This window comes from Marmota monax, unplaced genomic scaffold (genome assembly GCF_021218885.2).
Source record: "Marmota monax isolate L192 unplaced genomic scaffold, Marmota_monax_Labrador192_F-V1.1 WCK01_AAM20220418_F8-fsc00280, whole genome shotgun sequence".
Lineage (NCBI taxonomy): Eukaryota > Metazoa > Chordata > Mammalia > Rodentia > Sciuridae > Marmota > Marmota monax.
The window spans coordinates 418,096-433,988 of NW_026692080.1; the positions used below are offsets into that span (position 1 = coordinate 418,096).

General features: G+C 39.0%; 1 protein-coding gene and 1 pseudogene across 4 annotated transcripts in view; one reads left to right on the top strand and one right to left on the bottom strand.

The window, feature by feature from the left end:
- The window catches only part of Pgbd1 (piggyBac transposable element derived 1), a 32,028-nt gene extending 21,972 nt beyond the window's left edge, over positions 1–10,056 (top strand). For all 4 annotated transcript variants that reach the window (XM_046459511.2, XM_046459513.2, XM_046459512.2 and 1 more), the window contains 6 exons: positions 194–663; positions 1,925–2,060; positions 3,049–3,137; positions 5,868–5,991; positions 6,999–7,056; positions 8,208–10,056. In XM_046459511.2, coding sequence (XP_046315467.1) covers positions 268–663; positions 1,925–2,060; positions 3,049–3,137; positions 5,868–5,991; positions 6,999–7,056; positions 8,208–9,762 — 2,358 coding nt within the window. In that variant the 5' untranslated portion in view covers positions 194–267 and the 3' untranslated portion in view covers positions 9,763–10,056. The remainder of the gene's footprint in view (positions 1–193; positions 664–1,924; positions 2,061–3,048; positions 3,138–5,867; positions 5,992–6,998; positions 7,057–8,207) is intronic.
- Positions 10,057–11,713: 1,657 nt separating this feature from the next.
- On the bottom strand, positions 11,714–15,365 carry LOC124103222 (heterogeneous nuclear ribonucleoprotein K-like; annotated as a pseudogene).
- Positions 15,366–15,893: the final 528 nt, after the last annotated feature.

A 15,893-nucleotide genomic window follows, 5' to 3' on the forward strand; every position in this document is an offset into this window, starting at 1 on the left:
CCTCTGGGCTGAACCCCTTTATGTTTGAACCCCTTTATGTTCAAGATATATTTTTTATTGATTTCACTTGTAATAGAGGCAAGCAGGCTCAACTTTTGAGAATGACCTACAATGGGGACAAAGATTTAAGTACATTGCATAAGGTTTTGAATCTCTTGTAATTCGTATGTTTCTGATCAATTCTTATATTTAGATGTACATTTGGGAAACAATATTTGAAACATAGTCCTCAGCCAAAAAGACCTTTCTCCAGCTACAAAGCTCAACATGTATGAAGCTTTACTGGGTTCTGCTCCTGAAAATGAAGACAGCCTTGTGAAGGTAAAAGTGGAAGATCCCACTTGGGAGCAGGTGTACAACACACAGGAGGGCAGCTCCCACACTCGGGAATTTTGCCGCCTGAGATTCCGGCAGTTCTGTTACCAAGAGGCTCCTGGGCCCCGGGAGGCTCTGACCCAACTTCGAGAACTCTGCCAACAGTGGTTGAGGCCAGAGATGCACACCAAAGAGCAAATACTGGAGTTGCTAGTGCTGGAGCAATTCTTAACCATCCTGCCCAAGGAGCTGCAGGCCTGGATGCAGATGTATTCTCTGCAGAGTGGGGAGGAGGCAGTGACAATGCTAGAGAATCTAACCTCTGGACATGGAGACACAGGACAACAGGTGAGAAGATAATGTGTATGGTGGTGTGGGAAAAGAAATGATACATATGAATTTGTTAATTTTTAATTTTATTTTGAAATAATTTAAAACTTACAGAAAGATTGGGAGAATAGTATAGAGAACTCCTGTATGCTCCTCACCCACGTTCACCAGCTGTTAATACTTATTTTAAGATGTACCCATCCCACTTCCCTACTTGTGCAAGTGAGCCCTCTTTGTATGAATATGTGCATTCAAGCAATGACACACATACACTTTTTTTTTCCTGAATCATTTGAGAATTAATTGCAGACATTATGCCCCTTAACCTCTAAACCCATCATTGTATATTTCATTCTCTTGTACAACCAGAATACAATACCAAGGTTAGGAAAATTACATAAAATTGTTAGGGTACTATCATATAACACTAGTATTTCACATTTTGCCACAATATCCCCGCAGTGCGCTTTTTTAAAAAATATTTTTTATAGTATATGGACATAATACCTTTATTTTTTTTTTATTTTTATGTGGTGCTAAGGATTGAACCCAGTGCCTCACATATACTAGACAAGCAGTCTACCAACTGAGCTACAACCCCATCCCCAATAGTGCTCTTTATGGCAAACTTCCCCTTGATACAGGGCATAAGCCAGGGAGTGTCACATATTATATTTAGATGCTGTGTCTCTCTAGTCTCCATGAATCTGCTCAGTCTTTGTTTGTCATGACATCAATATTCTTGAAAAGTACAGGCAGTTTTTTTGGAGAATTTTCCTGTTTCAGTTTGTCTTGCATTTTCTCCAGAAAATTTTGGCCAGAGTATCTACCCTAGGGGTAATACTTTGTTCTCAGTCTGCCATTTCAGGAGGCTTTGGTGGTTTATCTCAATACTGATGAGATTATGGTGGAGCCTAACAAGTTTCTTCAATACAAAGTTACCATCTTCCCCTTCATAATTACTGCCTAGTGTGTAGAAGACATTTTGAGACAATGTATATCCGAGTCCTTATTAAACATTCATCTAAGGAGTCTTTTTTTGTGTTGTTTTTCTGGGTAGGAATCCTTTGCTTGTCTTACCTGCCTTGCTTCTATTCTGCACCCTAGATACTGAATAGGACCTGACTGCATGCAGTCCTTATTTGACAGATGAGTGTCTGTTTCGCTTTCTGCTTTTTTAAGGGATTAATGGGGCTTGTTCTCTGTTCTCTTGGAGAAGTCTCTAACTGCTGTTCAGTTCCACCAAGATATGTTTTCAAGGTGAATCTTTTGTCTACAGGCCTCTTTCTATATTCAGGGACCAGACATGCACCTAGTGATGACACAATATCAGGAAGCCTCTTTGGAGTGTCAGCTCCTGCCTGGGGTAACCACCCTGACATGTGAACCTCCTCAGCTTCCCCAAGAAGTGAGTGGTGAGTGCCAGAGGGTGAGTGGTGAGTTTAGTAAAGACACAGGAAGCAGGCCACTGACAGGAGCATGGTCTTTTTTAATAGGAATGTGATTATCTGTGTCCTCAAGGTTTTGTTTTTTGTTTTTATATATATTATGAAATGATTACCACAAACTTCTTAATGTTCCTATTATCTCAGTTATCTTTGGTGAGTGTGGTGAGAATACTTAAGATCTACTCTCAGCAAATGTCCAGCAATATTTATTGTTAACTGTAATTGCTGTGCTATACATTAGGTCTTCAGAATTTGCTCATTTAGCTAGGCACAGTGGTACTGTCTGTAATTCCAGTAACTCAGGGGACTGAGACAGGAGGATCTCAAGTTTGAGGCCAGCCTGGGAAGTAAGAAAGGCTCTAAGCAATTTGGTAAGACTCTGTCTCAAAATATTTTAAATTAAAAAGGATTGGGTATGTAATTCATTGATATAATATTCTTGGGTTCAATCCCCGGTATTATTTGTGTTTATATATATATAATTTGCCCAGGGTCAACAAAGGAAGAACCTCTTCTAAAATTTAAGGCTGCTTACTTTTGACCAAAATACCTTCTTTATGACATCTCTATATTCTACATTCCTAAATTTATACCCCTCCTCCTCCGAAAAAAGATCAGAATTTTTCAAGAATATGCTATAGTGGATATTGTCCCTCCTACCCAAACACTCATCACCAGCTTCTTCCCTTCTCTTTATTTTCATATCTGATTTTAACTTTTTGTGAAAATGCATCACTGTAAAGCATTCATAAATGTCACTGACTTTGGGAGTGGGAGACCCTGAAGTTTTAGAATTTCTGACAGAATAGAAACAGTTATAGTGCCCTATCCTAGACAGTAAGGTGTACATCTTCATTTGGATGTTTAATAAATCGAAGTTTTAGGGGCTAGGTCCTAAACAGAGGACACTCTTAAAGACCATTGCATTCAGGACTCTTGTTTCCTTTCTTTACAGAGTTTACTCCCCAGGAACCAGCCCTTCTCCTAGAGGAAAATTCCAGAAATACGACAGCAGTGCTTGAGTTTAACTCACCCAGGTTCCAGGTAAGCAAGGGTGCCTGGGCTTTGGAAACCTCAGTAGTTACCCTCCTTTTCTCCTTGACCTGTTCTTTGCCTTTCTCTTGGCCCACACTCCTCACTCATGGTATATTTTCTTGTGTTCATTCCATCACAGAATGTCACAGGCCATGTGCTCAATAATCCAAGGAGTTCATGTCGATTACATTCTACTACCTCATATTATACTGTGTTGAGGAAGTACATCCAGATCTCAAGATATGAGAGTGAGGGGTTTCAGAACGTGCCCCCCTATCAACTAGTCACTTGTGTTTGGAATCTCTGGTTTTTCTCCTCAGCCTGAGAACTAGGACCCTTTTTCACATTCCAATTAATTTGGTGACGATAACAGAAATTCTGTATATGCAAAATAAAACTTCACATCATCTTCACAAAATGAACTGCTTTTTTCCTTTTTAGTGTCTCAGTGGTTCATTTGTTTTCCTGGTTATTTGGTTTTTAAAAAACTACACGTTTCCCATTTAAGTCCTCTTACATACTGCTGGCACATCAGTTTTCTCTAGACACCATCTTCATGGAATCCTTTCCTCACTCAGTCCTTTTCTTTGACTTCTATTATTCTCAATCCCATTATACCCAATGTCTGCTGCTCTTAATAAGTACTTTGTCTTCTTGAAAATAAATGTATGGATAATAAAATAAATATATGAAATAATAACGATTTAAGAAAGTGTATATACATTTTAAATATCAACCCAGTTGTGGCTGGGCATTGTGACACATGCCTATAATCCCACCAACTCAGGATGGTGGCGTGGGTACAAGTTCAAGGTTAGCCTTGACAATTTATTGAGACCCTGTCTTAGAAAATGAAACTCATTAGTACACTGACCCTGGGTTCAATCTCCAGTACTGAAAAACAAACAAAAAAACCTACTGCCTTAAAAATATATATATATAATATAAAAAAGTGATGTATGTGTGTGTGTGTGTGTATGTGTGTGTGTGTGTGTGGTACTAGGGATTGAACCCAGATTCACCCTACCACTGAGTTATATCCCAGCCCCTTCTATTTTTAGTAACAAGGTCTCACTAAGCTGCCCAGGTTTGCCATGAACTTAAAATCCCCCTGCCTCAGCCTCCCAAATCACTGGGATTACAGGCAAGTGCCATCACACCCAGGTTCTAACAGATTAATTTTGGATTTCTAGCTTCTAGAACTGTGAGAGAATTAATTTCTGTTGTTGTAAGCTATCAAGTTTGTTACAAAAGCCCAAGAAATCATATAGGTTTCAAGGCAAAGTAGACTGGTAAATAGATCATAGAAGGGATGTGCTATTTAAATAAGGTAGATTTTATATTTTTTAATTAATAATTTTTTTTGTACTAGAGATTGAGCCCAGGGCACTCTACCACTGAACTATATCCCTAGTCCTTTTTATTTTGAGATAGGGTCTCACTAAATTAGCTAAGGCTGGTGTCAAATTTGTAATCCTCCCACCTCAGCCTCCCAAGTAGCTGGGATTACAGGTATGTTCCACTACTTGGCCATAAGGTAAGTGCGTGTTATTTTGCGGTGGGGGGGGGGGGGGTTGCTGGGGAATGAGGTAGGTTTTTAAGTATCAAAATAATTGTTTGCAGTTTGGGATGGTATAGTGATGAGGTAAATATATCTTCTGTCTCGAAACTCACCTATTTGTCAAAAAGTCTGTGAAAGACTAGACACAATATCAGTGTCCAGGCAAAAGGAAAGAAAGGGTAATTTGGAAAATGAAAAAAATCAAAAAGTTAGTAAAAAGCCATATGGTAGACCTTTGGAAACTGTGTCAGATAAAGATAGAAAACCATAGACAACCCCCAAAATAAATAATTATAGTGTATAATATTTCTGACTTAGCTGTCTTATATTTCTGGCTTTGAAATATTTTAAAGCAATCTTCATTAATGAAATTCAATGAAATCTCTACATTTATATTGTTTTACATCTGTTTAAAGTCTCAGAACTCTTCCATTATATATTTGTAATCAGTTTAATTGCATTTTCCATAAGTGCCATTTTGTATTGAAATGCCTATTTAGCCATAATAGAAAATGCTGTTAAAACAGTGGGTAGAACCAATTTGAGTCAACTTTTTTTTTTTCTTTTTTTTTTTGACAATACTGGTGGTTATTGAACCCAGAAGTACTCAACCACTGAGCAGCATCCTCATCCCTTTTTGTTTTTTATTTTGAGACAGGGTCTTGCTAAGTTGTACAGGTTGGCCTTGAACTTGTGATCCTTCTGCCTTAGCTTCCCCAGTTGCTGTGATTACAGCTGTGTGCCACCATGACCAGCTTAAGTCAACTTATATAAAAATATCTTTACTCCATGTAAGCCTCCTTCTCTGAAACATTCTTATATTACTGTTGGTTAAATCATCTCATAAAAACTTTTCAGAATTCTTATTCTTAGGGGTAGCCAATTTATATCAATTGTAGATTTGGTTCAGCAGGACACTGAAAAGTCCTACAGGATATGTGACATTTTGTTATAGCGTGGGACTATTCCATGCATTTCAGGATGGCCATATCCTGTGAATAACATTGGCATGAGTTGGTGGTCATCATCACTGGTAAAACCAAAAAGTTCTCACAAATTTACAGAATACCCTGAGTGGCTGGTACCACTGTTCTGTAGTGTGATATTCAACACCTTTCACAACTGGACCCCTTCTCCTTACCACAGTGAAAACTGAAAGGCCACTTTTTGCCTTTTAGATGTCAGCGAAGACTGGGGAGGGAGAAGCCCAGGCCTTTGCCCTAGCAGAGTGGCCACATCTGAGTCTGGCTCAGAGGAACCTCTGTGAGAATTCAGCTCAAGAAAAGGTTACAAGCCTAATGAGTAAGGACAGGCCTCTAACTGGTCCCCTGTCTGTGCTATCCTTGTCCTGTCCTTTCCCTGACTTGGCCCATGGGAGCCCATACTTCTACAAACCATTACCCTCCCTTCCTCTTCTTCTGGCCTCTGCCTCCAAACTTTTCTCAGTCCTTATAATTTTGCATTTTTCCCAATCACATTATATTCTGCTGCTGCTACTTGTCCAGGTTGTGAATTCTTCTTGTGATCTTCTCTGATTTTCTCTCCCTATTCCTTTATTCCCTCAGTGACTCCTTTGCATCTCTTCTTCTTCCCCATCAAGGATTCCATATAACTTATATCCTTTCACATTTAGAAGACCCACAAATACCTCTGCCTGATCCCTCTTTACCTTAGAAGAAATTCTCTTTATTCTCTCAGAACAATGCTATCCATGTTTTCTTTCTTTTTATCCTTTAGCTGATAGATGAATCATTTTAACATTTTTATTTTGAAATGATATTTAGGCTACCAACAAGTTTTAAAGATAGTACTATCCATGTTTTCTTAAATGTGCTCTGCCCTATTGTGTCTTCTCCCCAGCTGGTGTTTGGTGCCCAGGTTAACCTTTCTTATCATCTTCCCATAGCATACCACATTTTGTAGTATTGCTGAAACTGGATGCCCTGAAACACCTGTTGATTTCTTTGTTTTTTGAGGGATAGTACTGGAGATCAAACCCAGAGGTACTTTACCACTGAGTTACCTCCCCAGCCCTTTTTATTTTCCTTTTTGAGATAGGGTCTCACTAAGTTACTAAGGCTGGCCTCGAACTTATGATCTTCCTTCCTCAGCCTCTCAAATAGCTGGGATTAATTAAATATATGCCACAACACCAAACCCTATTGATTTTTTTGTTTCTTTTATTTTGAAACATCTATTCCCAACCACAAAGATTGTTTTTTCTAAATTCATAGAATATATGACATTAAATAATTAATGTATTATTTTAGCAAAAGTAATTGTAACTAAAGATGTTTTGTTTAATATAGAGCAAGACATTTCTGAAGCAATGGATCAAGGTAGGAAGACTTCAGGAATACCCAACAGGTGAGTATCTGTGGTCCTGAGTGGATCCATATTCTGCAGATCTAAGAAGAAATTAGAACCATTAGGTTCAACCCCTAGTACCACACACAAAAAAGAATATCTTGTTGTTTTATGTAACAAAAAATTCAAACTGTAGATTTGGTGCAGCAACTTACCATGATATCAAAGATTCATCTCCCTGTGGTCCTACACCCTTTTTCTAGTTCCCCATTCATACCCAGCTTCCTTACCTCACTCTTTTTCCCATTTCCCACTCCAAGATCCTTCTCTCACCACATTGAGCTTAAAGTTTAAAATTTCATCAGTGAAAAGGTTCAGTGACATGACAGGATTCAAGAAGTATTCCCAAAGTTAAGAATGTCAGGGAATTCTTAAGATGGATATGTTAAAGAGGTCATGCATATAGATACTGAAGACACCCAGGATTCCCCCTTGTGTCTTCTAAAAATAGACTGGTTTACTAATAGGACACAAATACATAATATCCAAAATTTTAAAAGTAGTAGTATAAAATAAATCTTTCATCTTAAAAACGTTGGCTTTCTTCCTTGTAAATCCCATAAAAATCCATTCAAGTGCAATGAGTTTTGAGTTTCTTTTTTATTTTCACTCAAAGAAATACATCTACCAGATCAAAGAGGATCTAACACCTTCCATGTGTAGAAATTATGTGTGAGGAGGCCTGGTAAATAGCAATTGCCTTCCTTTTCCAAGTTAAAAACCAGTTGACATAGACATAGTAGTAAAACAGATGGTTCCAGAACCTTCAACTTATTGATAGGAGCTAGACTGGATAAAGTGGCTCAGAGGTAGAGCTAAATAGGCTCAAACTGGCAGAGGAGAAGTGCAGCAGAAGTCTTCTTTTGTGGGCCTGCCTAATGCAACTAGTGACAAAAAGGGGCATGGAATGTCTGCATCCTACTCCTAAAGAGGATAGAAGGAGTTGCTATGCTACCTGAGTTTCTTCTCCTAAATTCAACAGTTATGTCCTGAGGAGTGAGTTGGGGAGAGGCCAGCAATGTTAAATCTAGCCAGTTTTCCCCATGGAAACATGAGAATTGAGAATTAGCACCCTACTGTACTGCTTTAGATTTAACATGTATGAAAGAATGAGACTTTCTTTGTAGCATATTTTCTTTTTTATTTCCCAGAGACTGTGCACCCCACATCTCTTGTAGCTCTTCTGTCCCTACTGAAAAGACAGTCTCAAATTTGAACACTCTAAAGGACCGTCATCCACCCCGTGACTCCTGGGCCCGGATGCACATTGCATCCTTGCAGTATGCAGCAGGAGATATTACCCGAAAAGGAAGAAAAAAAGACAAAGCTCGAGTGAGTGAACTGCTCCAAGGTCTTGCATTTTCTGATGACTCAGAAGTGGAGGAAGATGAGCCTGAGGCTCAGCCTCAAAAGAAGCTAAAGGTGTCAAGTGTCCTAGAAAAAAGTTGGACCAAAAGAGACATTAAGCCAAACTTTCCCAGCTGGTCAGCACTGGATTCTGGACTTTTAAATCTCAAGAGTGAAAAGTTGAACCCAGTAGAACTCTTTGAATTGTTTTTTGATGATGAAACATTCAACTTGATTGTCAATGAAACCAATAATTATGCTTCTCAGAAAAATGTTAACTTAGAAGTCACAGTTCAGGAAATGAGGTGTGTATTTGGTGTCCTGCTATGGAGTGGATTTGTAAGGCGTCCCAGAAGGGGAATGTACTGGGAAATCTCTGATGCTGATCAGAACCTGGTTCGAGATGCAATTAGAAGGGACAGATTTGAGTTAATTTTCTCATACCTACATTTTGCAGATAATAGCCACCTAGATCAAAAAGATAAATTTTCAAAATTGAGACCTCTCATAAAGCAAATGAATAAAAATTTCCTCTTGTATGCTCCCCTAGAAGAATACTATTGCTTTGATAAGTCAATGTGTGAATGCTTTGATAGTGACCAATTTCTGAATGGAAAGCCTCTTAGAATTGGCTATAAAATTTGGTGTGGTACAACCACACAGGGTTATTTGGTTTGGTTTGAGCCCTATCAAGAAGAATCAACTATGGAGGCAGATAAGGATCTTGACCTTGGGTTAGGTGGAAATCTAGTGATGAACTTTGCTGATGTTCTTTTAGAGAGAGGTCAATATCCCTATCACCTGTGTTTTGATAGCTTCTTTACAAGTGTCAAATTGGTGTCAGCTTTGAAGAAAAAGGGGGTGAGGGCAACAGGATCAATTCGTGAAAACAGGACTGAAAAATGTCCTCTTATGAATGTAGAACATATGAAAAAAATGAAGAGGGGGTATTTTGATTTCCGAGTGGAAGAAAATGATGAAATAATCTTATGTCGTTGGCATGGTGATAGTATTATCAGTCTGTGTTCCAATGCCATAGGCATAGAACCAGTCAGTGAGATAAGTTGTTCTGCTGATGGTGAAGAGATCCCACAGGTAAATCAACCATGCATAGTAAAATTGTATGAGGAATGCAGGAAAGGTGTAGCTAAAATGGATCAAATTGTTTCCAAATATAGAGTGAGGTTAAGAAGCAAGAAATGGTATTCAATTTTGGTGAGCTACATGATTGATGTAGCTATGAACAATGCATGGCAACTACACAGAGTCTGTAACCCAGATTCCTCTTTAGACCTCTTGGACTTTCGGAGATGTGTTGCACATTATTACTTGGGACACGATGCTAATCTTCCAGACTAAGGTAGATAAACAAAATGCATACAGTAAAAAGATAGTAAAACCACAACTACCACATTTGGTTGTATCTTACCAAAGCAAATCTGATGCATATAATGCAATTATTGAGTAACTACTATTTTTTTAAATGAGACATTTATATAAAAGAGTTTCAAAGACTATTATAAGAAATAATGTTCAAAGTTATCTGACAATGTTGAACTCCAGTGGTACTTTTCTATATGTCTAATTTGTATCAGATGTGAGAAATCATTTGTTGAATTTATTTTGTGCATTAAAAGAATGGAATTCTCCCTCTCTTGTTTTCTCTAGGGAATGTTATTTTTTATTACTTTTTTTAAATTTTCTTCCAGAAATAGTTTAGTAAAAATTGACCATTTCTGAGAAACCCCTATTGCATGCCCATCAATAAAAGAGGACCATAACACAATATAAAATTTGCTAAAAGGCTTATAATTTCTTTGAAAAATTGCAGACTCTCAAACACATCAGCAAAGTCCAATATTAAGTTCACATTCCTTTTTATGGGCTATGAATAAGAATCTGATTAGATACCAATAAAACAATACAAATGCTGAACTATTTAGGTCAAAAGACCTGTACAGAAGCATCTGTCCCCAAAGGCATTCCAGTTTGAGACTCAATTTTAGAATAAGGCATAACAAATGTTAACAAAAATATACAAGGTGATGAAAAGGGGACTCTACAATTGCCAGCATACTCTGAATCTGATAAAACAAATGTAGAAATTTTATTATTTTTCTTTAATCAACTGCTAAGATTGAAATCAAAGATAAGTAGAAGTCACAACAAGTTTTGATCTAGTTGTTATTTGAATTTTCAGAATTTTTTTGTTTTCTGTTTTGTACAAATGAAACATGAAAAAAATGTACTTCAAAATGGTCTTATCAATTCAAGAAAAGCCTATCAACCACAAGAGAATACCATTTTAAAAATACTGGCAATATCATAACCATAGAATGACACTGTATCTATAGTCCAAAATGGAGCTGTTGCCCATGAGCTAATAATTATCTAAATAAAACCCATATGTCAAGAAGCTTAAGACCAGAATTGATATTAAGCTAGATCAGACTGTGTAAGCAAGTTGAGCCAGACAAATGTTGGAGAGTTCAACAGAGGAATACCAGAGGTGAAGCAGTGCCACTGAATATTGAAGTGAAAGATGTGTACTGTTGTATCTGTGTGGATTGGCAGCAGAAGTCAAAAAAGAGTTGAAGAAAACAGGAAAATATGAAGCACATCAGGGTCAAAGAAAGGAAAAGATAACAAGTTGACATCAAACCCATTTTGAAATACCCTAAGTAGTAAATCCAGGAGTAAGCAGAAATACTTGGAAAAGTGAACTGATTCATTATTGTTGAAATGTAGTTTTGGTAGATTAAACGGTAAAGAGAAAATGGATTTCACTGCAATTGTGTTGTAGACAGAAGTTTTCTTTCAGCAGGAATTTTTTTTTTTTTAGGTTCTCTAAATTTATTTTAAAAATCATAAAACTTTTCTTACAAAAGAGCATTACATTCTGCACACTGCTCTGACAGATGCCAGGGACATGTGGACTATTACTTTCTTCCCTGTCCCCCCCCCCAAAAAAAAAAGGTTTACAGTGCCCACAAAGCAAGGTGCTCACAATAATTACATAGAGGGGTTGTTTTGTTTTTTTTTAAACCACCAACAATGAACAAAAAAATAAAATTCACTCACTCTGCTTCTGTTTCAAAATTTCAATGTTAGTTTTTGCTTGCCCTTCCCTCCCAACCCTGTTTGTAAGGAACTAAAACTACATCTGGTAGGTGAACAGCAAAGATTTCACTATACCTCAAATGCAGAACACATATGAAGCAGAGGAATGTTGGCTTTTTAAACAGAAACAGATTTAAAAAAAAAATAAATAAATAAAAACATGCAGGGCTCCTTCAGTTCTTCGTTAGTCTTAGAAAAACTTTCCAGAGTACTGCTTCACACTGTTCTGCAGCAAATACGATACATTCTGTATCTGGTCCTGTGTTCCTGTAAAGGTAATGATCTGATCTTCAGATCCTTCTAAAGGCTCTTCAATTCTGATTGAGGCTCTGGATTCATGACAGATTTGCTTAATCTGCTGACCATCTTTGCCAATAATAGATCCAGCCAAATCTTTGGGAATACTTACTTGTGTTGCAATAATAGGTCTACCAAGATCACCATATGAGCCACGACCCCCTGCATAGGAATAATCATATCCAGAGCCACCCTGTGGTTCATACGCCATCTGCCATTCTGATGGGCTCCATGTATCTATTGCAGACTCCCAAGTTTCATCAGCACTGAAACCAACCATGCCATAATGGTCTCTAGGTTTTTTGCTTTTGTCATAGGCCATTAGATCTCCTCCTCTAGATGGTGGCGGTAAAGGAAGAGAAAGATTTCAAGCTCTGCTCCCACCTTGGCCACCTCGACCAGAAGGAGGAGTCGTGGTCCTCGATGAGGGCTCATATCAACATAATCTCTTCTAGAGGGAGGCATGGGATACCCACCCCTACCAGGTGGAATTCTGTCGAAACCACCTCTTCCCCACATGGGAAATCCCACTAGATGTCTGCGGCGGTCATCAAATATCATAAAACTACCATAATCATATGTTTCATCATAAAAACTAGGATCATAAGGGTGTGCATGCCCTTTGATGGGAGACTCAGATATAATATCAAGGATAATCTTTATGTACTCTACCACCCTATCAGGCTTTCCCCCAATAAGAACAACTCTGTCAGTGGAATGAGGGCAGCATTCTTGGAAAAGCTTGATTGTTGTCTGAGTGTTCTCTCAAAGTCTTTGATTTTAGCATTTTTGACCCCAATAATTCCTCCTGCCAGACTCTGATGAATCAACAGTCTCAACTGGAAGTCAAAATCACTTCCTTTATAGTGCTGATAATTTAAGCATTCCATATCATCAGATTCAAGCAGGAGCTGGCTGGTTGCAGTGGTTGATGGCAACTGCAGGCCCTCTTCCAAGGTAGCGATGGTTTTCTTCAGAATGTCTCCAATTGTACCAATATCAGCAATGATTCTCAATATGGTCTGTCCGGAGACCCTTAGTATTCTTGTAGTGTTCTGGGGCAGGACCAATAACTGACACACTACTGCTGCAGTAGCCACATGAATCTGCTGTCCCCTCACAGCCCTGCCATCTCAGACAGTCACAGCTAGACAGAGAACAAGCGCAGGGCCCCTCCCCAGCCTTCTCTCAACAGGAATTTCTGTTGTGTGCATAGTTTGTGATGGAAGTGTAAACTCTGTGTCACGGAGTCACAGATTGACCTATTCCACACAAGCTGCTTAAAGTGTAAGTTCAGTATTTCCTGTAATTTGTTTCTTCATGATATATTCTTCAACATTTCTGGTATCTATAAGCATCTACCCACAAAAAAGTCACCTTGCAGAAGTTCAACACCTTTGTAATTATGAGACTGTTGCCTTAGAAAAGGACTTTCCAAAGTTTCTTGCAGAAGAATGATCACTTTGTGTACTCTGCCCATTAAGCTCAACACCTGTGATACTTCTCTCCATACCACTTTTATGGTGCGTATCCAATACTACCTTACATGGTTATTTTTATTCAGTACATGTCTATTACTAGAAAATAAACATCCAGAAAATCTCTCTGCAACCAAAACAGGACCTAAAGTTATTTGCTATTACTATTCAGGATACTTGTTCACTTCAACTTCATGGGAAACTTAGAAATCCAAATAAATAGCTTTATCTTTAAAATGTACTTTAGAAAGGGACAGATTTGAGTTGAGTATGGTATTAACCTTGATGGGAAACTTGGGGTGAGAGATGGTGAAGACAAATGGTGATTTTAAACTATTAGGGGTTAGGGTATAGCTCAGTGATAGTGTAAATGCCAGATTTGTGGGACCCCAATAGACCTCTAGAAGCCGAATCCGATGCAATCACACAAGAGTCTTTATTGCACCTCCAGCCTGGGCTCACAACCGTTTCTGATGCAGAGGTCCCAGGGAGTGAGTCCTGGCCCTTTGTTCAGTGAGATTTTATAGGTTTTGGGGGATACTCTATGTGTCACAACATCACACAGCAAATCATTTCACATCGCAGGAAAGTCAAACAACAACTCTTAACATTGATTAGCACATTCACTGGAGGGAACAAGTTGGGTAGGGGGATTCCTTTGAAATGATTGTTTAGGCCACAAGGGATGTATGTGCTAAACTATATGGTTTCCCAACATGTTATCAACCACTATAAACCTGTGGGGGGGTCATCTGGCATCCCAGGTATTTTCCCTGTCTCATGCTGATTGGTGGCTGCTAGGGGGTTCCTATGGGTCCTCACCTAGCCTAACTGAGTCAGGGATACCTGGTGCCGAAGATCTCTCTTATTTGTAGACAAACAACTCAGCAGGGTGGGTATGTGCTTAGGAGTGCTCTGTGGGTTTTTCCAAGGACAAGGGTCACGCCCCCTTCCTTGGACAGGCTTTGCTCTGAGGTAGAGGCTGGTTTCTCAAAAATGGAGTCATAGCAGTTTCTCAATAGAATATTTACATATGTGAAGCCCTGGATCCAATCTCCAGCACCAGGGAAAAGATAAGTTACTTTAAGTAATCTGGCTAGCACCAAGGAACTATTCCAACTGAGTCACCATAGTTACTGTAAGGCAGGACTATGATCAGGTTTCCTATATCTCTCACATTGAAAGATCTAATTCAGGATTCTCAGCATGGAGGGATCTGATTAGGAATTCTCTGATTATCAATAATTGGGTACAAAATTAGGATCAAACTGGTTTGCCTTTTTTGCATATACATTCTGAAATAAGGCCCATAGTCAAGAGTAAATATTTTCTTTATTATTTTAAATAAAAATTTTGTGTAAAGTTCTTTACTGTAGTTTCACTCCCCTGTCATTAAGGGAAAATCCCATGTGAATATGTAACTTCTTCACCACAGTGGGTTTTTAAGGTTGAAAGTCAGAGTTCAGAAGAAGAAAGTGCCAAATACAACTATATAAAGTTTTTTCTCCAGGATATATTTACTAGAGTTATGAGGCTAACTAAATCTATAGCTATCTTGCATGTACAACTACAATTTATCTTCAAGGTAGGGCTTATCTAAGTGTCAATGTAACCTCCAGGACTGTTTTAGTTATAGTTTTAGTAACAGGTATATGACTAATGCAAGTAATAAAAATGGGCTCTGAACAAAGACATAATTGGTTTTCACTGTACTAGCTGCACTCCTGGAATAATAATTAAGCTCTTCACTTCTTCTTTCATTGATTCATCTATTGTTTTAATTTATGGCCCAGCATGGTGTTGCATGCCTGTAATCCTAGCCTCTCTGGAGGCTAAGGCAGGAAGATCACATAGTATTTTTTTTAATTGACATTCTTTCTTTATTTAGGTATTGGGGCTTGAGCCCAATGCACTTTACCACTGAGCTACATCCTAACCCTTTTATGTATTAATTTTGAGATAGGATCTTGCTAGGTTCCTGAGATTCTCACTAAATTGCTGAGGCTGGCCTTGAACTTGTGATCCTCTTACCTCCGCCTCCCAATCACTGAGATTACAGATGTGCATCACACCTGGCTCCTTGATTTTGTGTGGGTGAGGCGGGGGTGAAGGGACAGTTGTACTTAGGCAGCGTTGATCTGGCCAAAACTGTTGCTAATCTCCACAGTGATAAGGCCTCTCGCCTATGTGGACTCTGGTTTTGCTGCTCTTAGCACTCCTAAGGCCCTCATCCTTGTGTTCTCGCCAGTGCTGGACAAGTTTGTAGCCCTGACAACTGGCCTACCGCAGTCCTCAAAAGAGTGTTGAATGCTCTTCATAAGCAGAAGTGTTGCAGCAAGAGGTCGCCACTGAGAAGGGTACCGCCCGTGCGCAGAAGCCCAGCCCAGCATTTTTAACCATACAGGTAGGTGCTGGAGCCAGAATGGTGGAAGCCTAGCCACCTGCCACAAGAAGTTTTGTTGGCCCTGTAGGGTGCGGCTTGCAGTAGAAAGGGTTGGTGTCACTGAGCTCGCGCAGGCGCTGAATTTGGTTGGAGGCTGCGCCAGTGGATACCAATCCTCTAGCACACCAATGTGGCTCCCTGCCCCCCCTTGC